We start from the raw sequence: 26,803 nt of genomic DNA, 5'->3' as shown, positions 1-26,803 counted from the left end.
AGGTCACAGGTTCCTTAAGGTTGTTGTAGTTAGGGGTGGTAATGTGGACAGGAATTGAAAATACACGTGGACTAAGATGTTAACTGTCCTGTGCCATCATCAGTGGTATCATCAGTTGATCTGCCACCTGTCCTCAGGAGTTTCGGCCCGCTTATGATCAAGACTCCCTCGAGGTTGTGGGCCAGCAGTGCTAAAGCACCACCTCCCACTGATGAGCTTAACAACTTGGCGTCTGCCTCTATCAGAGTTGTTGGTCGCTTACATCCAACAGATAGTCTACTCTTCAGGTGTCTATGCAGCTACTGAAGAGTTTACAAAAGATGGATACATTGTCCGACTATCTGCCCCTCTGGGCGTACTTAGTCCACACCCATGATGATCCTGCCTCTGCTGCCTCAGCTACAGCCCTGCTGGTTGACTTGATCTCTCTTCTAGTAAAGCCAAGGTCATGCAGCCACTTCTGGAAAGTGTACGCAATAAAGTCAATCTCCCACTGCCTATTAAATGCTCCCAATAGTGTGTGCCTCAAATAGCCTCTGACAGCTATGTCCAGCTTCTGGCCTTCACATGTGGCTTAGCTACTAAGTCCGGAGAGATTGTTTCTACTGACAGGCGTTTCAGGCAGATGGGCCTCATCAGCTGCGGTTGGCAGCTTACCTAGGAGAAGGAAAACTCCGATCCCAAGCCTCCACTGCCTTGCCGCTTAGCCCACTCATCGGGAAGGCTTTGGGAACAAATTCCAAGGGAAAAATCTGGAACTGGAATCCCTAAGGCATGAGTTCAATGCTGACTGGCAACTCCTGCAATGCTGCTCGTACAAAACTATACAGGTTTCTGCCGTTCCTTTGGGTTCATCAGATAAGTGGAGAGGGGGAGCTTGCTACATGGACAGCAGCTAGCTGTCCTTATCATGCTGCCCAGGCTTGCATATTTAGACAGCTAGGAAGCAATACCTATGGTTGACCCTGACCAACAGAGGCCTTCACCTCATCGTGTCACATGAGTTTCTATGTTCATGATAAGTCTTGAAGGTCACATGTATCTTTAGTAGGATCTAAATGCTCTTAAATATTGAATGATGCCTAATGTAAAAGGCACATGTCTACCTAAAGATCTCTCTTTCAATGACTCTACAGCTCTAGTTCTTTCTATTTATTTATCTGTTTCACAAACACGAGAAAATCTGCAGGTGCTGGAAATCCAAAGCAACACACAGAGAAAAGATTACTTCTCTTCCTTTCCAGTCCTGATGAAGGGTCTTGTCAAAATGTTGACTGCTTGCTCTTTTCCATAGATGCTGCCTCGCCTGCTGAGTTCCTCCAGCATTTTGTGTGTGTGTGTGTCGCTTTATTTATGTATTTATTATTTTTTTTTTGTATTTGCAAATTTGTCAGTCTTTGTAGTTTTTCATTGATTTTGTTGTACTTTTTTGTTCTGCTGTAAATGCCTGCATGAAAACGAATCTCAGGGTAGTATATGGTGACAAGCTATGATAACAAAATATACTTTGAAGTTTGAACATTGACTTTGAACAGTGTCTGATTATCTTTGAAGTTTTACTGCAGCACTGTAGGTACTTTAGGTTCCTCTTGGATATCTGCCTATACAACAAAACTCTCTCAATATGCAGCAGGACTGCTCAATTGACTTGCAGTTTCTCTCCGTTATAGCTGGGTTAAGTTCAAACAGTGGAAAATTGTTTGTAAGTGGACTGTCACATTTAATTTCTCCAAGAAAAGCTTCATTGCATCATACATCGGAATGCCACCGGCATTCTATGAAATAAGATTTATTTGTTCAAGAGTTCAGAATTGTTTTTTTATTCCCAAATGTTATAGCTGTCATATACATACGAAGTGTAGAGCAGAAATGCTCAACAGTTGCAAAGCAGAATCATTCATACTGTACAAAGCTTTAAACTATTATTTCTAAGTTTCTTTTCACTTAACAATTTACCCTATTTTAGTTGAGTATCTATAATGAACAAATTAACATTTATTCTAAAAACTGTGAATATATACAGTTTAAATTAATTATCCATACATTCAAATGTAAAAGTTATTGAACACATTTTCAAATATTCTTGAGCAAATTAAACCTGTCACTTAAACACAGATTTCAAATTAGCATTAATATATTTGGCCAGTATTTTAATATACAGCTTTGAAGTTGGAAGAAACTTCTCTAACAATGCTGTTATAATAAATGTTTGGCAGATGAATCAAAACTCAAGGGTTCTGAAAAGCAATAGCTTTTACTCTCAGCTGACCCTGGGAACAGTGGATGTGGAGCAATTGAATATATGCCAAGCTCATCACCCAAGAGACCTCATTTAGTCATTCTCCCAACCTATTGTGTAATAGCCCAGTTATGTAAAAGAGAGAGGAGAGAGAAGAGGGAGAGGGAGAGAGTGTCATTGTCATTTATATACATCACAAACAGCAGAACTCCCAGTGCAGATCCTTGTGGAGCACCACTAAACTACTCCCTATGATGCCTATTATCAATGATCGCCAGGCCATCAGACATAGGAGCAGAATTAGGCCATTTGGCCCATTGAGTCTGCTCTGTCTTTTGATTGATTTCCCCTCTCAGCTCCATTCTCCTGCCTTCTTCCCATAATCTTTGATGCCCTTGCTCATCAAAAACCGATTAGCCTTTGCTTTAAATATACCCAATGACTTGACTTCCACAGCCGCCTGTGGCAATGAATTCCACTGATCCAACACCCTCTGGCTGAAGAAATGCCCTCCTATCTCTGTTCTAAAAGGACACCCTTCTATTCTGAGGCTGTGCCTTCCGGTCCTACACTCTCCAACTGTTGGAACGCCTCTCCACCTCCATTCTGTCTAAGACTTTTAATACTCAGTAAGTTTCAATGATGTCACCTCCCCCCCTCAAACATTCTTCAAAAATTTGGTGAGTACAGGCCCAGTACAGTTTACAATTCCAGGGATTGGGGTGTTCAATTCCTACCATTGTCTGTAGGGAGTTTTCACGTTCTCTGACCACGTGGGTTTCCTCTGAGTGCTCCCACATTGCAAAGACCTACGCACCAGGGTGAGTGAGATGTGAGCATGTTACGTTGGTGCTGGAAGAGTAGCAACACTTGCAGGCTGCCCCTCAGCACATTCTCAGACTGTGTTGGATGTTGATGCGTTTCACTGTATGTTCCAATGTTTCAGCGTACATCTGACAAATAAAGGTAATCTAATCTAATCTAATCTAATAATTTATCATGTACTTATTTCTACATATGAGCTAAAAAAAATTAACAACTCTTATGCCGTTTTCTCAAGCAATGCGAAACTCTATGATTCTGAAAATTAGTGTTAAGGTAATTGTGACCAGTTTTCTGATTACTGAGGCATTCTCTTTCAATACTTGCTTTGACTACTGTAGGGTTACAAGTCTGTTCTTCATTAGAAATCTGAGAGATCCTTCGCATTTTTGCGACCGGACACACAAACTGCCCTTTCTGTTTGAAATGTTCCCGTGCCTGCGTCAAATAATTTGACTCAACATTGCTTTCCTTCTTGAAAAGAACTACATAGCAGGTTGGGAAGAAATGACAGCATAAAAAACTGTAGACTGATGCTAATATTGCAATTGATTCAATTATTCCTATGTATTTGCTTTCTCCCAAGTTGAGATAAATGACTCCAAAAGAAATCCACAGAATTAGGTAAACAAGCATGCTAAAGGTGATGAATCTTGCCTCGTTATACATTTTGGGAGCCTTCCTTCCTTTGAAAGCAAGAATGAAACAGATACAGGCAAGGAAAGCAATGTATCCTAACATTATTCCGAAAGCTGTACGGGAGCCTTCACTGCATTGGAACAGAATTGTTTTGGGATCAGATCTATTTTTAATTGTTTTAGGAGGGACCAAAGATAACCATAATGAACAAATGATCACTTGAACTCCTGTGGCAGTAATTATAACAGGAAATGGCTTATAAAGAAGCCTCAGATTCTTACGGACAATTGGATTAAAACTGAAAGCCAGAATGATCCTGAAGGACTTAACCAAAATACAAGAAACAGAAAGCGTAAAGCAGATGCTGAAGAGCGGTTGGCGAATTTTACAGATGAGGTCAGTGGGCTTTCCAATAAAGAATATAGAGCTGACTAAGCAAATCACCAGTGAGAGCAGCATAATGTAACACATCCAACCTCCAGCAGCCTTTACAGCCGGTGTACTCAAATATCTCGTAAACATTATGCTTACCACACATATTATAAGTACTCCTAAGATGGCAAATATGATCAGCACAATAGATAAACCTTCACTCCATTTCAGAAAATCCACTGTTCTTTTCTGGCATCTTGAACTACCTTTATTGGACCATTCATCTTCTTGACAGGTCTTACAGTCACTGGAATCTGCGGCAATGAAGAAACATTATGGAGGCACTGCACTGAAATTGTGAATCTACGTGATTTGAGATATTAATGGTAGTTATATGAGCCTGGCTACCAATTATCCACTGTATGTATCATTGAAATTTGGGCACACCACAAAATCCCCGAACTATATTCCTTTCACGCAAGGCTTCTACACAGGGAGTAAAGGTTTGTGAAGCTATTCACTGAGGCCTCTGTCGGTTCGTGTTGACCATGGATGTTGTGTCCTAGCTATCTAGGAACACAGGCCTGGCCGGTACAATATGGAGAGTGAGCTGTTGCCCATGTAGCTTGCTCCCCCTCTCCACACAGCTGATGAACCTAAAGGAATGTCAGAGACCGTTACAGTTTGGCACCAGCAGAGTCTCAGGAATTGCCAGTCAGCGTCTGACACCAGCTCCAGATTTTTCCCTCGGGACTTACTTCCAAAGCCTTACCCCGAGTGAGTATAGCTGCAAGGCAGCAAAAGTTTGAGATCACAGTTTCCCTTCTCCTAGATGAGCTGCCAACCACGGCTGAACAGCCCCATCTAACCAAAGGGTCTGGTTTTAAGGTGCCAGTAGCCTGGCTTTGCCCCTTCTTCTTTCAGTAGAAACTCCTTCACTGAGCTTAGTAGCAAAGCCACACATGAAGACCAGGAGCTGACTTTGGTTATCAGAGGCTACCTCAGGCACACGCCATTGGGAGCACGTATTAGGGAGTGGCAGCTTGTCCCCATTACCACACTTGGCTATAACAACCTTAAGGAATCTGAAACTACTCACAACATAATGAATAATACTGGAGCAAATTACAGCTTTGAACTCCAGGAGGAAGTGGTCATTAAAAAAAAGTTGGAATAGTATGAAAGAGTACAACACACTTATGCATATTTTCTGACCCTATTCTTCAGGATGAGTCATTAGGCTGCTAAATCTGAGATCATGATTAACAGCCATTAATCACTTTTCCAATATTAGTATGTATCAGAGGCATGGACTGTACAGCAATTAACCTCCCAATTGCCATTTGCTCAACCGATTGAAATATTTCTAATTAATACTACACCAGACACACTATTTTTCTGTTATTTGCACAAATAATGACTTCAATTTCATATTTGTTAAACAGAACTACTGAGAAAAAACATTTGAACGTAGAGTTGACAAAGAACTACTAATTATTTATGCTCACATGAAATTTATAATAGGTAGTGACTGAGTAGGGCATAGAAGGCACATTGATTAAAATATCTTAAAGGTTTTTTGAAAACATTTCCCACCGTCTTCCTACACTGATGCTGAAGTGACATCCATCATGTTGGAAGTAAATTTGTAGTATTATAAATTTATAAAAAATCAACATAAGGGTGAAAAAATACAAGACTTAAAGGGGAATGAGCAGGAACTTCCGCTCAGGGTGGTGCAAGTGTGGAACGAGCTGCCGGTGGAAGTAATGGATGTCACTTTGTTTTCAACACTTAAGAGAAGTTTTGGGTAAGTATATGGATAGATTGGGCATGGAGGGCTATTATTATCTTTTGTTATGCCAAAACATAAAACTAATTGAAAGGAAAACAAGAGAGCTAAAAGGTAACTTGCATACATTTGTTTTTACTTTAGGTGATGACATGGCGGCATAATGACGTATGGCATTTATGTACTTTTACATATAACTCACAATGCATTTGTAAACAACAAAGGATGCTTAATGAAACAATATACTTACAATATTATCCAAATCCTACAGAATTATTAAATACACAATACTGCTCCCTGCTGAGCTATAAACTCCAACTCAATATAGAATGCATCTCAACTTATACAATCAATTATTTTGTGTTTTATATTTGTAATTAATTTTGATCACTTTGTAGAGACATGTTTTCACTTTGACATGAAAGAGTCTTTTTCTCTTGATCAGTGTCAAAAAAAGCCAAGTTAAATCCCCTGTAATTCATGTTGTAAAACAATAAAGCATGAAAACAGGGGAGGTGAATATTTTTTAGTGGCACTGTAGCTTGATAACCTTCTGTTCATTGGAAAAGAAAGATTTAAATGTATGTATGCTATAGAAGAAATAAATATAACAATATGATTTCTAGATTGTTATTGAACTTTGGAGCCCAAATTGAAATAGAAAAGATTTATTTCTGATTTATAACTACGTAAAGAAAAAAGTTATAAAATTATGAGGAGTATAGATAGGTTAAATGCAAGCAGGCTTTTTCCACTGAGATAGGATGAGATTAAAACTAGCAGTCATAGATTTAGGGTAAAAAGTGAAATATTTAATGGGAACTTGAGGGGAAACTGCTTCACTCAGAGGGTGATGAGACTGTGGAATGAGTTGCCAGTGGCAGTGGTGAATGGGGGTTCAATTTCAACATTTAAAAGAAATTTGATTGGGTACATGAATGAGAGGACTATGGTATGAGTGCAGTTTGATGGGACTAGGCAGGTTAATAGATCAACTTGGACTAGATGGGCTAAAGGGCTTGTTTCTTTGCTTTAGTGTTCTATGACTCTAGAGCCCCATTTGGAGACTTCTTTAGGTAGCAGATTAGTAAAAGGCACATGGTTTTAAATATAATTAGCCACTTTACTACAAGGATGTCCAATCTCATATCTGGTACATCTTCCTACCATCCTGATACCTACCATTTTTGTCTGAGTAAGTTCCCTCAGTGCACTTACTACAACTGTAACAACAATTGTTTTCAGGTGAAACAGTCTTTCTTTCTCCAGGTTTACAGGTGTCAGAGCAACGAAATACTCCAATCTACGAGAGGCATAAAATGAAATTGCCTGAGTTAGTGAATATTCAGCCTGTAACAGTGTTCTTCTCAAACTATTGCCTGAAGGCATCTTCAAAGATTAGCCCCCACCCCCAAAAAAAAGAATATCAAAAAGTAAAGTGATAATGGGAGGGTGAAGGTTGAATACTATAAATAATTTTATATGAAAACTTGGTTTCAATTTCTCACCCTGGATTTAAATCACTCTCAAACAAATATTATTCAAGCTTCTTTCCTTCACCCACTGCCCAGATCATGCTCTCTTCACCCACTGCCCAGGACATGCTCTCTTTTTGCTGCTGCCATCAGGAGGAAGGTACAGGAGCCTCAGAACTCACACCACCAGGTTCAGTACCAGTTATTAACCCTTGGCTGTTAGGCTCTTGGACCAGAGGGTATAACTTCACTCAACTTCACTGGCCTATTTACTGAACTGTTCCTACAATTTTTGGACTCATTTTCAAGGACTCTTCATCTAACATTCTTTATATTTATTGCTTATTTGTTATTATTTTCTTAAGTACTTGCACAGTTTGTTGTCTTTTGAACATTGGTTGTTTGTCTGCCCTGTTGAGTGGGGTCTTTCATTTATTCTGTTATTGTTCTTAGAGTATGCCTACAAGAAAATGAATCTCAGGGTTGTATATGGTGACATATATGTACTTTGATAATAAATTTACTTTGAACTTTGGACTTCAACATTCATCAGATAACCATTTGAAGGAAATGTTGTCAGGCCTGTTCACAACACATCTGGTGAAAATTATGAATATTAGACAGAATATTAGTATTACTAGTATTAATGGTAAGGCTCTTGGCAGTGTGGAGGATCAGAGAGATCTTGAGGTCCGAGTCCATAGGACACTCAAAGCTGCTGCACAGATTGACAGTGTTGTTAACAAGGCTTATGGTGTGTTGGCATTCATCAACCGTGGGATTGAGTTCAGGAGCTGTGAGGTAATATTAAAGCTATACAAGACCTTAGTTAGACCCCATTTGGAGAACTGTGTTCATTTCTGATCACCTCACTACGGGAAGAATGTGGATACTATAGAAAGAGTGTGGAGGAGATTTACAAGGATGTTGCCAGTATTGGAAAGTGTGCCTTATGAGAATAGTTTGAGTGAACCTGGTCTTTTCTCGTTGGAGTGACAGAGGATAAGAGGTGACCTGATAGAGGTGTTTAAGATGATAAGAGGCATTGATTGCGTGGATAGCCAGAGGTCTTTTCCAAGGGCTGAAATGGATAACATGAGGGGGCACAGTTTCAAGGTGCTTGGAAGTTACAGAGGGGATGTCAGGGGTAAGTTTCCCTCAATTTCCCTCGGGATCAATAAAGTATGTCTGTCTGTTTTTCACACAGACAGTGGTGGGCGTATGGAATGCACTTCCGGCGATGGTGGTAGAGGCAGATACAATAGGGTCTTTTAAGAGACTCTTAGATAGGTACATGGATCCTAAAAAAATAGAGGGCTATGCAGTAGGGTAATTCTAGGCAGTTTCTAGAGTAGGTTACTCATGGTTGGCACAACATTGTGGGCCGAAGGGCCTGTAATGTGCTGTACTTTTCTATGTTCTATTCTGAAAGGAAAATAATATTAAAGTCCATTATTGCATTAAGACAGTTCCTGAAGATACGATCAGAGTTACAATTGGCTGGAGAGTTTCTAAAGACTAGGACAACATATTTGAAAACTGCATCAGCCAAACCTCTGGTAAAGAATCTAATCTGACATATCTTGCTGGTGGAACTTACAAAAAGAGAGGAAGAGGGAATATGCATTACTTACTTTAACTGGAAAATGTATTCACCCAAATCACTTAACATGCCAAGGTACAAGTAAGATTAATACATTAGACCATACTCCAGTAATTCCTGTTGGTTAATTTGCTTAATTGCCTTGTGTAATAAATCTTTCTTATTGGGGACTGGCAGCCTCTATCACTTAATCCAAACTACCATATTTCTGTGTTTTTTTTTTAATTAGTCTTGTTTGTTTCAGTTTTGTTTTCCTCCTTGCTGTTAAAATGTTCCATACTTTGTTACATATCATTTGCAGGGAGTAACATAAAATTTAACAGTAACTCACACAAGATGCTGGAGGAAGTCAATAGGTCGGGCAGCATGATTGGAAAGGAATAAACAGTCTACGTTTTGATCTGAGACCTTTCATCATTTGGGTGTCAGCCCAAATCACCCACTGTGTATTCCTCTCTACAGATGCTCCCTGTCCTGCCGAGTTCCTCCAGCATTTTGCGTTTGTTACTCTGGATTTCCAGCATAACAGAATTTCTTGTGTTTAACTCTTAACAAAAATGTTAATGTACCTTTTTTAATGTACTGTTAAAATATAGTATATTTGATGTAGTTTGTTGTAATGTGTATAGAACATTTTAAACAAATCACATTCAACATCATTCTTTATTTGTTACTTGGAATATGATTTTGCCAAATTAAGTTTAAGACCATTAAGAAACACAATACAGAAGTAGAATTTTGAAATTATTCCATAGAAGGTATGTAAAAGAAATTGCGCAAAGAAAAAACATAAATTGAAAGTAAATACCTTTGCAGTTTTATTAAAATAAGGATGGAGGGTAATCGATTGTGTTTCTGCACTGTAGTTACCAACTGTGATAAATTCTGTAGAATTGTTCACAGTTTCCCAGTGTATTAAGTCATAGCCACTTGAATAATCTCCTGAGCTGTCAAAATGAAAGAATCCATCTTCTGTCGGAAACCGAACTTTTTTCATTTCACTGAGCAACTGGAAATAAAGCAATCGTCAATTATTTTAAATTTATAACGCAGTAAGACAAATACAGCTGGAGAAAACTCAGTACAGTTGCTATTCTTCCTAGGAATGGGCATCCTGCAAAGATCATACCAAGAGCATAACATGCAGTCCTGAAGGAGGTGTAAAAGAACCCAAGGGTAACAGCAAATAGATATGCAGAAGTCTGTGAAACTTGCTATGAAGTCTCTGTTCATGTGTCCACTGTAAGAAAAACACCCAGCAAGAATGGTGTTCATGGAATGGCACCTCAGAGGCAGCCCCAGCTCTCCAATAAAAAAACATTGCTGCACATCTTAAGTTTGCGAAAGACCACCTGGATGTTCTACAATGCCTCTGGGACAGTGTTCTGTGGATAGATGAGACAAAAGTTGAACTTGTTGGCAGAAATTCGCATTGCTCTATTTGGAGAAAAAAGGACACTGTCCTTCAACACCAAAACCTCATCCCAACTGTGAAGCATGGTGGAAGGAGCATCATGGTTTGGGGCTGCTTTGCTGCCTCAGGGATTGATCAGCTTGCAATCATTGAGGGAACAATGAAATCAGAATTGTATCCAGACATTTTACAGGAGAATATCAGGGTAGCAGTCTGTCACCTGAAGCTTAATAGAAGTTGAATAATACAAGACAATGGTCCAAAAGACAAGAGTAAATCAACAACAAAATGGTTTAAAAAGAATATTCATGTTTTGGAATGGCCAACTCAAGGTCCTGACAATCCTACAGGAACATTGTGGAAGGACCTGAATCAAACAGTTCATGCAAGGAAGTCCACCACCATGCCAGAGTTGAAACAGTTTTGTAAAGAGAAATGGCCTGTAAAGAGTCAACCTGCACAGCTGCTTTGAGCGTCCTATGGACTTGGACCCTAAGATCCCTCTGATCCACCACACTGCCAAGAGTCTTACTATTAATACTATATTCTGCCATCATATTTGTCCTACCAAAATGAACCACCTCACAGTTATCTGTGTTGAACTCCATCTGCCACTTCTCAGCCCAGTTTTGCATCGTATCGATGTCCCTCTGTAACCTCTGACAGCCCTCCACACTGTCCACAACACCTTCAACCTTTGTGTCATCAGAAAATTTACTAACTCATCCCTCCACTTCCTTATCCAAATTCAAATGGTTTAACTTAAGATCAAAGAATGTTTACAGTATACAACCTGAAATTCTTACTCTTCGCTAACTTCCATGAAACCCCTAAGAATGAATGACAGAAATGGCAGAATCCCAAAGCCCTCCTTCACTCCCAGTGCACAAGCTGCAGAAGAAGCATCAACCCTCCACCTCTCTCTCCCCCCACCTGCACAGCAAAAACACCGACCCCCACCCCACAACCCCCATCATGCAAGCATCCACCCTCCACTCTCTCTCCCCCCACCTGCACAGCAAAAACACTGACCCCCACCCCACAACCCCCATCATGCAAACATCCACCCTCCACCTCTCTCTCCCCCCACCTGCACAGCAAAAACACCGACCCCCACCCCACAACCCCCATCATGCAAACATCCACCCTCCACCTCTCTCTCCCCCCACCTGCACAGCAAAAACACCGACCCCCACCCCACAACCCCCATCATGCAAACATCCACCCTCCACCTCTCTCTCCCCCCACCTGCACAGCAAAAACACCGACTTCCACCCCACAACCCCCATCATGCAAGCATCCACCCTCCACTCTCTCTCCCCCCACCTGCACAGCAGAAACACTGACCCCCACCCCACAACCCCCATCTTGCAAACATCCACCCTCCACCTCTCTCTCCCCCCACCTGCACAGCAAAAACACCGACCCCCACCCCACAACCCCCATCATGCAAACATCCACCCTCCACTCTCTCTCCCCCCACCTGCACAGCAAAAACACCGACTTCCACCCCACAACCCCCATCATGCAAGCATCATGATATTGTATTTCTAACAGTACCAGCTTTTATTCCTAATGTTTACTGATGTCTGGTCTTGAAGGGTAAGAAATAATATGATGAAAGGTAAAAGTGATGGGAAATTAGTGAGACTATCACTTTCAAACATCCAAGGTTATATTAATTTGGGTATTCCATTTCTTTGGAAAATAGTGTAATTTTGCAATCTAAAAACCAGGGAATTACAGATAATTAAAGTTACACTAACTTCTGTTGTGGGGAAATTTCTAGCCTATAAATCAGGGCAGGATAACAACATGAAGTATATATACAGCAGAATCAATGAAAAGCTACCCACAACAAAGACGGACAAACAACCAACGTGCAGAAGATAACAAACCATGCAAATGCGAAAAGAGAGAAAAAAAATCAAATTCAGAGATGATAAATGGAAGGGTCTTTTGATCCACAAGGAACAAAACAAAGAATTTTCTAAAAGGTGATGATTTGATACAATGGACATTAATAAGTAAAATGATCATAAAGCTTGAGGGAATGCTTGCCTTCAAATCTGGACGACGTGGCACCTGGAGGGAGAAGTTGTGCCATTATTAAACAAACCTCGAGAGTAAGGTGAAAAGTTCTGAGAAAGGTATATTGGCCATAATTGGAATACAATGTAGATTTACCCGAGGTTATATAACTTAGGGGCTTATACCATTGAATTAGCAGCTTGATGGTTGATTTGAATAAACTTCCCAGATAATGAAAAAAAAACCTTTTCTGCTAATTAGGGTGCCCAGAATTAGATGGTGTAGTTTAAAAACTGAAGCCAACCCTTTGAGGAGTGCAATTAGAAGATTTAACTAGAAGGGCTTTCAAACTCATGCCCTGAAAGGATGGTGAATGAAAATACCCTCTCTGCACTTACATTTTCTGTGTATGTGCTTAAAAGCACTATGAACTGATTACAAGCATAATGATAAAATGTGCATTATTGTTGGATAGCTCTACTTTGACCAGGAGAGACCAGATGGGCTGAATGACTTAAAATAATACATTTTCTATGAACCTATGAGTGGAAGAATAGAACGTGCACATGTTATGGGTAGAATGCGAAAGACAGGATTGATTGAGGTGATGAAGAAATTTGAAGATAAAGGCAAGAGCATTTTTTTAGGATAGGAAATCAGCAGCAGATATCTGAATGAAGTGATGTGTGGAAGAAAAATGGCTAATAGTAAAGTGCTGGGACAATCAATGCTGTAAGATGAAAGACTAGCAGCAAGGAAGAGGAAAAGGCTCTCAGTGTTTAAGAGATGCTAGTCTAGTACAAAAGCAACCTTGATATCCTTACCTGCCATGGTGCAAAATCAAAATTTCCATTACATTTTTGGTGATCACAATTGAGTACCTTCTGAAGAGCATGAGTAATGGCTTTGATAGTTAAATATACACAATAGTTGTACGCATCATTAATATTTTCTGTTATTTTGGAATATTGATAAGATTTATTTGACTGTGAACTTGGAACATCATTTTTTAGATGTCTAAAAAATTCCTCGGTAAAATCATCACTTTTTGTGGTATGTGTCACCAATTTCTTCAGGTACTCATTAAAATTTGGGATGGTTCCATTTTTGAATGTAAAGCCCAAAATAGTTCCAACTTGTTCAGCTTGAATATTGCTGGCAACTTTCTTAGAATTGGACCAGGCATCACTAGCGATCCAAGTTTTATTTACTTGATAATTAATCAATATTTCAAACAGTGTCTGGATATCTGATGATCTAATAAATGCAACCATTACTTCTGCACTTGACTTCATAATTTTATGTGCAGCACTTTTGATGAAATTGTTCTGGTCTTTCTTGTTCTGAACAGGGATTCGGAAATGAAAATCAATGCATATTCTCTGTTCCTCTGCTTGTGAAATCAAACTGTTCATTGCTGATCGTCCATAATCATCATCAGTTGCCAGGATTCCGATCCAGTTCCACTTCAGATGTTGAAGAAGTTTGATAATGGCGGATATTTGATGCTTGTCACTGGGAACAGCTCGAAAAAATGATGCAAACTTTGTTTTGTCGCTGAGATCTTCTGCTGATGACACGTAACTCATCTGTTGAGATTTCAGGAAAGAACAAAATTTTAACATGAAAGCATCTCGCACTACCTGAAAATGTAATTAAATGCAAACACAGCTTCTTTTCAGCAAATGTCAAAAGTGTTGGAAGTAATTTATATCTTCTTACAAATAGTAAAGAAGGAAATATATGAAGGAGAAATAAATTTGTACTATTTCAGAGACTTCCAGTCCAAAGCAAAAATGGCCCAGAACTATATGAAACTACTCATCTAGCATGCCTCAAACACATCAATCATAAGGACATTAAGTCTGATGTAAGTAGTTACGACAAGTACTAATGATATGGACAATCCTCAACCTCAAAACTTCCTGCCTTATAAAATTTGAAGTCTAGTCCTTCAAATTAAATAGAAAAAGATTATATTTATTGGGAATATTTGAAGCAGAGGTTGATGGGTTCTTAATTTGTAAGGGTGTCAAAGGTTACAGGGATGAGGCAGGAAAATAAGTCAGTTGTGATGGAATTGCAGAGACTTCATGGGCCAAATGGCCTAATTCTGCCCTTGTGCCTTATGGTCTTATCGTCTCATGATCTAACTCAATAGATACAAAACATTTTATTGCATTGAACAGAAACAGCTATTTCTAGGGTTTCTGGAATTATATCCTCACTAAATTAACACAATATCCAAAACATTCTGTTATGTTGTTGATTTGTTGCATTATCATGTTCAGTATCTGTCAAATCTTGCTAATATCATTTCATATTACATCAGGCCATACATTTTCATGAACCATTAGTAGTTTACAAGCCTTCAAATCCTGAACACATATCCCATTTTTTCTGTCTTTCTTTTTTTTTCCGAATTACATTATTGTCCTACCACATCTCCCTCCTAATAATTAAAAAAAAACCTCATGCTGTTTAACAGTTTCACTTAACCTCATTATTAGGAGCTTCTCTACCTGTACGATGGGCCAAAATTACAAATTTAAATTTATACCCTGTGATTAAGCAGTCATTACAAATTTGTTTCCAGTTTTGCGATTTTTTTAATCTCAAAGAATTTTAACTTTTTAGTCTAATTTATCAAAATTATTTATTTAAACTTTCATGAAGTGATTCTACCTTTCTTCTTTGGAGGAATAAAGGAGCTTATTCCTTCATGGATCTGTTCCAAGATGGCCAATTGATGTCTTTCGAGAAATTAGTAACTAAATACTCTCTCGTATTCACATTTCTTGCAATATCTTCAGGTCAAACACTTCTTACAAGAATATTTAAGTAATTTTCCATATATACAGGATTCTGACCTGTTAGATATTATTTTTTAAATGAATATTATTTTTTAAATGAATCCTTCAGTGAAGGGTTTTATTGGGAAAATTTATAATTTATTGTTACAACAGAACAATTACCCTTCACTTAAGATTAAGCAAGATTGGGAGCGAGAGCTTAACATGACCTTGATAACAGAAGATTGTTAGCGGATTTTGAAGATGGTCAACTCTTCTTCGATCTGTGCCGGTCACTCTTTAATTCAATTTAAAATTGTATATCGTTACCTTTTGACAAAGGAGAGACTGTCTGAAATGTTTCCTAATGTTGAAAGTCAGTGTGACAGATGTAAAACTGAGACAGCCACATTGACACATATGTTTTGGTTGTGTTCTGGATTGAAACATTTTTGGAAGTCTATTTTCTCTACAATTTCTAAAGTTTTAAAAATTAATCTACAAGCTAATAAATTGACAATTTTATTTGGTATAATCCCTCAATATATTCATGGTATTTCTCCATCAACCAACATGTAATTGCATTCGTTACATTATTGGCCAGAAGGGCTATTTTGTTGAAATGGAAAGATGCTTCTGCTCCTGCTTTGATACAATGGTTTTCTCAGGTGATGCTATGTCTTAGTTTGGAGAAAATCAGAAGTCGAACTTTTGATCCTTGATTTGATTTTGAGAAAAGGTGGGGTTCATTGGCCCGCTACTATCATCTGATTTGAGTTAATTAATATGGTTTCCTTCCGATTTTTCTTTAAATGGATTGGAGTGGCGGATTGATGTTTTTCTTTTATGGAAGCTTGTATGATGTATCGCTCCGGGGTTGTGCTCCCAATGGATTTCTTCCATTTTTTTTTCAGTTAGTAGGGGTTTTCTCTTTATTAGTAGGGGTTCTTTTTTTCCCTTCCTTTTCCTTTTATAAAAAATTCTTTAACACCTTATTTTTTCTTCTTATTATGAATATATTGCTTAGCTTTGTTAATTGGTTATTTGCTAATTTAATTCTTCATTGTACATAATGACATAGTGACATTATGTATTTTTTGTTGATCTTCAATAATAAATAAAAAAGATTTTAAAATGAAATGAAGAAAAACCTCCATTGACAACAGCACCAGTTCATGAGATGTAGAAAGTCTATTCATGTACCCTGGAACAATGAAATAGGAGTAAGTGTAGGCCTTATAAACAATTCAATAAGACCATAGCTGATCCTTTGCCTTGCTGTCTCACACACTCAATTTCCTTAAACTGTGCCATCAAGGATGGGGACTTCAGACCTACGCACATATTTCCAAAATAGTATTTCACCACCATTACGTATAATTGGAATAAACACATGCTCTTGCAATAAGTGATGGCTTGCCATTTGCCTTCTGAATTTCTGCCTGTACTTGCATGTGATTTGCATATAAGAACACCCAGGTCACTCTGAAGACTAAAAGCTTTGGCTTAAAAACTCATCATTTAAATAAAATCTTCCTGTCTTTCAAAGTGAATAACTTTATATTTATCTTTCTCAGCCATGACCTTACCCATTCATACACTTAATCGTATTATATGCTCTGAAATGAAGATAGAACCATAGAACACTACAACACAGTAAGAGGCCTTTCGACCCATCCAGTCTATGCTGAACTATTAATCTGACAAGTCCCATTGACCTACACTCGGACCATAACCCTTCATTTTCTTATATTCCTCCTATCTACGTACCTATCCATGTTTCTGTTAAATATTGAAATCAATCCCCCCCCATCCAACACTTGTGCTAGCAGCTCATTTCACACTCTCACCATGCTCTGAATGAAGAAGTTCCCTCTCATGTTCCACTTAAATATTTCACCTTTCACCTTTAACTCATGACCTCTAGTTCGAGTCTCACCAAACCTTAGTGGAAAAGCCCACTTGCTCTTAACCTATCTAAACCTCTCATAATTTTGTATACCTCTATCAAATTTCCCCTCATCCCTTTACGCTGGGGAATGAAGTCCTAGCCTATCCAATCTTTCCTTATAACTCAGCTCCTCAAGTCCTGGCAACATCCTTGTAAATTTTTTCACCACTCTTTCAATCTTATTGACCTCTTTAGATGACCAAAGCAGCACACAATAATCCAAATCAGGGTTCACCGGTTTCTTACAACTTCAACATAACGTTCCAACTCCTGTATTCAATACTTTGATTTATGAAGACCAATGTGCAAAAATCTTTCTGCATAACTCCTTATGCATGCATAACTCCATAAACCCTATCTACCTGTCACACAAACTTCAAGGAGTTATGGATCTGTAATCCCAGATCCCTCTGATTCACCGCATTCCTCAGAGCCCTACTGCTCACCATGTAAGTCTTACCCTGGTTGGTCCTCCCGACACTTGTCTGGATTATATCTATCTGCCATTTTTCAGTCCATTTTTCCATCCGGTCAACACCTCGCTGCAAGTTTTGTCAGCCTTCCTTTCTGTCCACTGTACCTCTGACCTTGCTGTCATCAGCAAATTTGTTGATCCAGTTTACTACATTATCAATCAATTCCAAATTGATATAGATGACAAGCAACAATGAACGCAGCATTGATCTCTATGGCTCACCACAATTTGCAGAAGCAACCATCTACTCCAACTCTGTGGCTTATCCCGCAAAGCCAATGCCTAAACCAATTTAATACCTCATCTTGAGTGACTGAACCTTCTTGACTAAACTCCTCTACAGGTCTTTGTTAAAGGCCTTGGTGAAGTCCATGTAGACAATATCCATTGCCTTGTCTTCATCAACTTTCCTAGTAACCTTCTTGAAAAGGTTGGTTGGACATGACCTACAATGCACAAAGCCATGTTTTCTATCTCTAATCAGTCTCTATCTTTCTAATTATATATCTGGTCCTTTAGAATACCTTCCAATAACTTGCCTGCTACTGATGTCAGGCTCACCAGCCTATAATTTCCTGGCTTATTCTTAGTGCCTTTCTTAGATAATGGAACAACATTGGCTATCCTCTAGCCCTCTGGTACTTCATTTGTCACAAAGGATGATTTAACTATCTCTGCTAGGGCCCCTGCAATTTCTGCACCATCCTCTCATAAGGTCTGAGGGAACACCTCATCAGGTCTTGGGGATTTATCCACTCCAATTTTCTTCAATGTAGCAAATGCCTCCCCGTCTATAATCTGTATGCAATCCATAACTTCACTGATGCTTTGCCTCACTTCTGTAGATTCTATGTCCATTTCCTGAGTAAATACAGACACAAAAATCCATTTAAGATTTCCCCCATGTCTTTTAGCTCCTTGCATAGATGGCCACTCTGATCTTTCAGAGGACCAATTTTGTTCCTTGCTATCCTTTTGCACCTAATATATCTGTAGAAGTCCTTCGTATCTCCTTCACCTCGTCTGCCAGAGCAATCTCATTCCTTCTTTTAACCCTCCTGATTTCCTTCATAAGTGTTTTCAGGCATTTCTTATACTCTTCAAGCTCTTGAAAACCAAATTTTGCTAATCATGTTATTCTAGCTTTTTATTCTGATAGGAACATAAGAACTCTGTACTCTCTAAATTTCACTTTTGAGGGCCTCCCAATTAACAAGTACGCTTTTGCCAGAAAAAAAACTGTCCCAATCAACACTGCTCAGATCATTCCAGATACCACTAAAATTAGCCTTTCTCTAATTTAGACTTTCAATATGAGATTTATTTTAATATATTAAACTTCCCAGAGTCACTAGTGACTAAAATCTGAATTGGAATATTCACATAGTTGTTACAGCTAGGTGACCAAATCAAAAGTTATTACTGTGACTATCTCACTGCTTATCTCTCTAAAGTCTCCCCCATATGTAAAAACCACAAGTCAACAGCTTGATGAATGGTGAACACATTGGTCAATGGTGACTCTCTACATGTCTTGATGGACAATAAATCACTGAAGCTTTCCGGAGCAGATGACCACATTTCAAAAATGAATTACAAAAGCTCGTGTGTTGAAATAAAAATAGCCACATCTCATGTAACAGAGTTTATTTATTTATTGAGATACATCGCAGAATAGGGTCTTCCAGTTCTTGAGCCAGGCTGTCCAACAATTTAATCTGAGCCAACTCAGACTACAATGACTAAATAACCTACTAGCCAGTACGTCTTTGGAGTGTGGGAGGAGATCAGAGCACCTAGAGGAAACCCACATGGTCACGAGAAGGATGTACAAATGCCTTATAGGTAGTGGTAGGAGTTGAACCCTGGGTTTCTGGTACTGCAAAACGTTCTGCTAACCACAATGCTTTACCTGGTTTCAATTCCCACCACTGACTGTTCTCCTCGTAAACATGTGGGTTTCATCCAGGCACTCCAGTTTCCTACTACATTCCAAAGTCGTACCAGTTAGGAGGTTAATTGGCCATTTTAAATTGTGATTTGGCAAGGATTAAATTGGGGGATTGCTGAGTGGCGCAGCTCAAAGAGCCAGAAGGGCAGATTCTGCACTGTATCTCAATAAAATAAAATAAATTGAAAAATAGATGTACGTACCTGTGGGATGAGGTAGAAGTTCAATATTCTTGCAATCACGATCGAAATTTCTGAAAACAAATCACCTACAATTGCTTTTGCAGCTGGTACATAATCTGTGTAATTGCAGTGAATTTCGATACTCTTGTCCAAGGAATTAAACTTGGAAATAAATTTCATGGTGGCTTCTACTGCAGGGGCAACATCAGCGCAGCTGTCATAAATTTCATATCCTAATTTGACACCCGGTAGCAAGGTAGAATTATTCACCTGCTCAATAGAATGCACCATAGCTTGGACCAAGAGGAATGTGGAAATTTCAAATCTAGAAAGATATAAAGGTTTAGCAGTCTTCATATTCCATCTTGTGTTATTTAGATACAGCTTAATCTTGAAGTAACAAAGGAAGGACTTAATTGTTGCTATTAAGTTCTGTTTAGGAACTTCTCCTTGCACAAGTGGTGAATCTCTGCAGTTTCCTGTCCTGGTAGGTTGTGGATGCAAGATCATCGGGGGTATTTAAAACAAAAGCAGATATTTTTTGAAGAGTAACAGTTAGTTTATGGATTAACAGCAGCAGCAATCACCGACTGGGGTCAATTCCCACTAATATTAGGAGCTGGTATGTTCTCCCCATGAGTTCAAGGGTGTTTCCCGGGTCCTCTGGTTCCCTCTCACATTCTAAAGTTGTACGATTAAGGTTACTGAGTTGTGGGTACTGCAAGTGTGGCAACATTTGTAGGCTGCCCCCAGCTCATTGCAAATGATGCACTTCACTGTATGTTTTGATGAGAATTTGACAAATAAAGCTAATCTTTCAATCTTTCTTTTTATTTTTTGAAGGATCAGGTAATTCTGGGCTATGGAGAACTGGCGCAGAAGAGGAACAGAGGCTTTGGTATATCAGCTGTGATCATATTTATTATTAAAATGAAGGGCAGTGTGACCTATTTCTGCTCCGGGTTCCTTAGGCATTGATTGGGAAATGGGGAGCGGCTTCATAATGCAAAGGGATTGGGAAAATCATGTTGGTGTCAGATCGCAGGAGAGGGAATTTGTTGAATGCCTATGAGATTGCTTTTTAGAGCAGTTTGTGTTTGAAATTACTGAGGGAAAGGCTATCTTAGATTGGGTGCTATGTAATAACCCAGGTCTTATCAGGGAGCTTAATGTAAAAGAACCCTTAAGAGGCTGTGATCATAACATGATTGAATTAGTACTGCAATTTGAGAGGGAGAAGCAGAAGTCACATGTATCAGTATCACAATGGAATAAAGGAAATTACAGAGGCATGAGAGAGGAGCTTGCCCAGGTGAATTGGAAAAGGATACTGGTGGGGATGATGGCAGAGCAGAGATGGCTGAAGTCTCTGAGAGTAGTTCAAAAGACACAGGATAGATATGTCTCACAGAAGAAGTTCTCAAATGGCATGAATAGGCAACCATGGCTGACAAGGGAAGATAAGGATTGCATAAAAGACAAGCAAAGGGCAGATAAGGTTGCGAAAGTGAGTGGAAAATTGGATGATTGGGAACCTTTTAAAATCCAACAAAAGGCTATTGAAAAAGCTATAAGAAGGAAAAGATCAAACTAGCCAATAATATAAAGCAGGATACTAAAAGTTGTTTTCAGTTATATAAAGAGTAAAAGGGAGGTGAGAGTTGATATTGGACCACTGGAAAATGATGCTGGTGAGCTAGTAATGGGAGAGAAATTGGAAGCTAATGATAAAATAAGTCTAAGTCAGCATGGTTTCTGTGAAGGGGAATCTTGTCTGACAAATTTGTTAGAGTCCTTTGAGGAAGTAACAAGCAGGATGGACAAGAAGTGGCAGTGAATGGTCTTTTACTTGGTTTTCAGAATTCGTTTGATAAAGTGCCAAATTTGAGGCTGCTTAACAAGATAAAATCCAATGGTGTTTCAGGAAAGGTACTGGAATGGATAGCGGAATGGCTGACAGTATGGAGGCAGTGAGTGGGGATAAAAGGTTGGCTGTAGTGATTAGTGCTGTTCCTCAGAGGTCAGTAGTCAGTGTTTGAACCACTACGTTTCACATTGTTTGTCAGTGATTTGGATAATGGAATTAATGGTTTTGTGGCAAAGTGTGTGGATGATACAAAGATAGGTGGAGGGGTAGATAGTGCTGAGGAAGCAATGCGACTGCAGCAGGACTTAGACAAATTGGAAGAATGGACAAAAAAGTGGCAGATGGAATACAGTGTTGGGAAATGTACAATAATACATTTTGGTAAAAGGAACAATAGTGTGGACTATTATCAAACTGGGGACAAGGTTCATTGACAAGTGTGAGAGAGATTTAGGTGTCCTTGTGAAAGACTCCCAGAAGGTTAATTTCCAAGTTGAGTCTGTGGTAAAGAAGGCAAATACAATGTTGGCGTTTATTTCAAGGGGAATAGATTATAAAAGCAAGCAGATAGTGCTGAGCCTTTATAAGACATTAGTCAGGCCGCACTTGGAGTATTCTCAACAGTTTTGGATCCCTAATCTCCAAAAGGATGTGTTGTCATTGGAGAGAGCCCAGAGGAGGTTCACAAGGATGATTCCAGGAATGAAGCGGTTAACATTTGCACTAATGGCATTTTCTGCATTACCGTGACATTCTGGTGTTGCTGTAACTTATTTTATTTTATGCTACTTAACTATTTAATACCACTTTTCTATTACTGTCTTGTTTTTATCTACCGCTTTGTCTGATTGCCTGAGGGGAAGCCAAAGTTTCATTGTGCCTATGTATAATGACAATGAAGTTCATTCAATTCAGTTCAATTCAATTCATTCAATGAGGAGTATTTGGCAGCTTTGGGTTCTATGCACTGGAATTTAGAAGAATGCTGGGGTAACTCATTGATAGCTACCAAATGTTGAAAGGACTTGATAAGGTGGATATGGAGAGGATGTTTCCTATGGTGAGGGTATCCAGAACTAGAGGCACAGCCTCAAAATTGAGGGATGACCTTTTAGAACAGAGGTAAGGGGGATTTTTTTAGTCAAGGAGTTGTGAGTTTGTGGAATGCTCTGCCACAAACCGTGATGAAGGCCAAGTCCGTGGGTATATTTAAGGTGGAAGGTGATTGTTCCTTAATTGGTCAGGGCATCAAAGGATATGGTGTCAGGCAGGTGTATGGGGTTGAGTGGGATCAGGGATCAGCCATGATTAAATGGCGGAGCAGACTCAATGGGCTGAATGGCCTAATCCTGCTCCTATGTCTTAAGGTCTTATGGTCTAAAACCCCTGGCATTACAGGAAAGTTACTAGTAGGCTAGTGTATTGGCTGATTGATAGGCGGCAGTGAGTGGGAATAAAAGGTCCTTTTCTGGTTGGATACCAGTGACTAGTGGTGAGGTGCAGGGGTCAGTGTTGGAACCATTTCTTTTTATGCTGTACGTAAATGATTTAGATGATGGAATAGATGGCTTTGTTTCCAAGTTTGCAGATGATATGAAGATCAGTTGAGGGGCAGGTAGTGTTGAGGAAACAGGAGGACTGCAGAAGGACTTAGCCAGATTAGGAGAATGGCAAGAGTGGTAAATCAAATACTATGTTGGAAAATGCATGGTAATGCACTTTGGGAAAAGAAATAAATGTACAGGTTATTTTCTAAATGGGCAGAAAATCCAAAAATCTGAGATACAAAGGGACTTAGTCCTTGTGCACAACTCCCTAAAGGTTGACTTACAGGTTGAGTCAGTGGTGAGGAAGGCAAAGGCAATGTTAACATTCATTTCAAGAGGTCTAGAATATCAGAGAAGGGATGTGATGCTGAGACTTTATAAGGCACTGGTGAGGCATCACCTTGAGCATTGTAAAGAAGGTCACAAGGATAATTCTGGGAATGAAAGACATATGAGGAATAGTTGATAGCTCTCGGTCTGTACTTGCTGGGAAAATTGCATTGAAACCTTTCGAATGTTAAAAGGCCTAGACAGAGTAGATGTGGAAAGGGTGCCTCCCATGGCGGGAGAGTCTAGGACAGGAGAGCACAGCTTCATGATAGAGGGTTATCCATTTAAAACTGAGATGTGGAGAAATTTCTTTAGCCAGATGGTGGTGAATTTGTGGTATTTGTTACCACAGGCAGCTGTGGAGGGGCCAGGTTATTGTGTGTATTTAAGGTAGAGGTTGACAGGTTCTTCATTGGCCATGGCATCAAACCTTAAGGGAAGAAGGCCAGGGAATGGGGCTGAGGAGGGGGAGAAAAGGGTCAGCCATGATTGAATGGCGGAGCAGACTTGTTGTCCAGATGGCCTAATTCCGTTCCTATGTCTTATGGTCTTCTTCTGGGCAGTGTCTTTACTATTCAGGTGACCCCAGCCATTATCAAAACTCCTCAGCGGTTATCTGCCTGGCATCAATGGTCACATAACCAGGGGTTGTGATATGCACCTGCTGCTCATAATACCATCCACTACCTGTTCCCATGTCTTCATGTGACCCTGATTGGGGGGAGGGGGAGGGATTCTAAGCAGGTGCTACAACTTGCCCAAGGTTTACAACCTCAAAAAAATGAAAATATTTTGCTATATCTGATTTCCCTTTCATAAATCCTGCTGAATTTTATTATTATTTCAAAAGTGCTGCATTGCGATCTTCCTTCAGTTCCTTATTCACCTAAGTCTTAAAAACAAGACACATAAATGTATACATATATATAGAATGACACAAAGTAATCTGTATAATTGATCTGTCATTTTCTTGTTTCTCAATATAATTTCCTCTGACTAATTTTGTAATGGGTCCACCTTAAGGGGTGATCTCATTGAAATCTACTGAATGTTGAAAGGCCCAAATGGAGTGGATGGGAAGAGGGTGTTTCCTTTGGTGAGGATGTCTAGGACCACATGGAGGGCTCATGTAGACAGATATTTTTGGGTGTATTTAAGGATGTAGTTGATGGGTTCTTGATAAGTCAGAGCGTGAAAGGTTATGGGGAGAAGGCAGGAGAATGGGGTTGAGAGGGAAATGGATCGGCCATGATAAAATGGCATAGCAGACTCGATGGGCCGAATAGCTTAATTCTGTTCTTATATCTTATGGTCTTGAAATTAACTGATTACTTTCTACTTTTTATTCACCTGCATATGTTCTTACAAACAATTTTTATGTTTCTTTCTTAATTACTTCCTCATTCTACTTCCCTGTTCCTTATCAATGTCCTGTCCTTGTTTTCTGAATTCAGAAATCTTCTGACTCATTAAGATAACTGCTCTGTTTGGCACTTTAAGGCATCATCTTTGAGCAGTCTTTAATTTCCAGTCATGCCTTGAGTTCTTTCCCTGCTGGGATTTTAGACCCAGGGGTTTTATATGAAAGCTGTGTAAACTACACCGCACTTGAAAATTATTGATATCCTTAAGTTTCTTCAATTTCGGTTTCTTGCTCTTCTGCTGTCCACGTTCAAAGGTCATGTTCCTGCTTCATTACCTCTTCCTCCTCCTTTAAGACACTGCTGAGAATCTCTCTCCTTATCTATGCTGCCCATGATCTGATCCAATACATCCCTACATTGCTCTGTGTTTAATTTCATATGATCTTGTTCTGGCAAAGAATATTAGCAAGTTTTATATTTAAAATAATATATGTAAGTTCTTATTGTTTCCAGATAAATGTAAGAAAATATAAGTTAGTAGAGTAGTTGCCTTAAGTAGCTTGCTAGGGAAAGCAACGCGTTGGGTTTCTGACTCCCTTGTAGTAAACACGGACCCAATATGTCCATGGAGTGGGAGAGCTTGCGGGTGAGTACGTCAGTGTGGAGCTAACAGACCTCACTGACTGTTCAATATTCTGGATCATTGCAAAGCTCTGAAACACAGCATAAAAACAGATGTATGTGGAGAACGTTCTGACTGTTTGCATCACTGACTGGTATTGAGGCTCCATTGCACAGGATTGGAAAGGGCAGCTGAGGCTTGTAGACGCTGTCAGCTCCACCATGAGCACAAGCCTCCCCACCATTGAGATTGTCTTCAAAGGTTGGGGTCTCAGGAAAATGGCATCCGTTATTAAGGATCCTCACCATCTGGGACATGCCCTCTTCTCATTAATTCCATCAGAGAGGAAGCACAAGAAAATGAAGACCCACACATAATATTTTAGGAACAGTGTCTTCCCTCCATCATCATATTTCTGAACATCCATGAACTCATGAACACTATCTCTCCTCTTTTGCACTATTTATTTATTTTTCTATTGTAACTTGGAGTAATTTTTATGTCTTGCAATGTACTACTGCCACAAAAAAAATCATAGAACATGGTAGTGATAATAAACCTGATTATGATTTGATTCTGATAAAAATATCTTTCTTACTTAGCTCCTTTCAAATACCTTTAAATTAATTGCAAATTAAATACAGGGACAAACTTACCCTGAGCATTTTAATGGTCCAGGTACTGTTCTGTTTACTATGTCCAATATTCTATGGATTGGAAAGATCCCTCCAATGATGATATCTCCTGGGGCTCTGATTACTCCAGTGTTGTTACAGAATCTGGCTGAACGTTCCTCTGGAAGCCAGCAAAACAAAATGAGTATTGCAATTGTGGATTGCATGTCCAACAATTCCCCAGGTAAGCTCCAAATTAGATGAGGCAGGTAGGAGGTGATCAGTGTTATGACTAAATAAATTCATATGTAACACTACACAGTCTTTGGGAGGAGCTATGCTCATATCATATTTCTCTTGTTCATTTTATTTTAATACAATATTAACTGTGCATTGACTTATTTTTCTGCTTATTACATACTTTTAGAACTTTCTAAGATCATAGAAGGTACATGACAATACTGTTTTTTTCTTTTTAATATTTATTTCAAACAGCTAATGGTTCTATCAAAACTCAATGGAAAATTTTAACACAGCACTTGCAACAGCAGTAGAATAACAACTAAAACATTTCTAGCCTTTGAGGAGGACAGCAAAAAATATTTTTTGTCAGTCATTTACAGTTGAATTGAAGATTCTTTCACCAGAGTTGATATATAGGAGAAAAATATTTGATGTCTGAGCACCAGATTTGAATGTCCTCTGATGCTTATCTTTATTT

The 26,803-nt window shown here is 39.1% G+C and overlaps 1 protein-coding gene across 1 annotated transcript; it reads right to left on the bottom strand.

Moving 5' to 3' along the window:
* Positions 1 to 2,153: 2,153 nt before the first annotated feature.
* LOC132400479 (G-protein coupled receptor family C group 6 member A-like) lies at positions 2,154 to 26,309 on the bottom strand. The gene is made up of 6 exons (XM_059981468.1): positions 26,125 to 26,309; positions 19,760 to 20,063; positions 13,212 to 13,976; positions 9,751 to 9,951; positions 7,047 to 7,167; positions 2,154 to 4,386 (listed from the first exon to the last, which is right to left on the bottom strand). The coding sequence occupies exons 1-6, from the start codon at positions 26,307 to 26,309 to the stop codon at positions 3,272 to 3,274; spliced, it is 2,691 nt and encodes an 896-aa protein (XP_059837451.1). The 3' UTR covers positions 2,154 to 3,271.
* Positions 26,310 to 26,803: the final 494 nt, after the last annotated feature.

Source organism: Hypanus sabinus, chromosome 10 (genome assembly GCF_030144855.1).
Source record: "Hypanus sabinus isolate sHypSab1 chromosome 10, sHypSab1.hap1, whole genome shotgun sequence".
Classification (NCBI taxonomy): domain Eukaryota; kingdom Metazoa; phylum Chordata; class Chondrichthyes; order Myliobatiformes; family Dasyatidae; genus Hypanus; species Hypanus sabinus.
Note: the sequence above shows the minus strand (reverse complement) of the source record. Positions and strands in the feature narration are given on the sequence as shown.

Excerpts from the sequence above, each read along its gene's own strand:
- LOC132400479 (XM_059981468.1), bottom strand. The coding sequence starts at position 26,309 with ATGCAATCCACAATTGCAATACTCATTTTGTTTTGCTGGCTTCCAGAG. Across the intron at positions 9,952-13,211 it reads TTGATTTTGCACCATGGCAG|TTGCTCAGTGAAATGAAAAA; the intron begins GTAAGGATATCA and ends CTTTATTTCCAG. Across the intron at positions 4,387-7,046 it reads AACTTACTCAGACAAAAATG|ATTCCAGTGACTGTAAGACC; the intron begins GTAGGTATCAGG and ends TCATTGCCGCAG.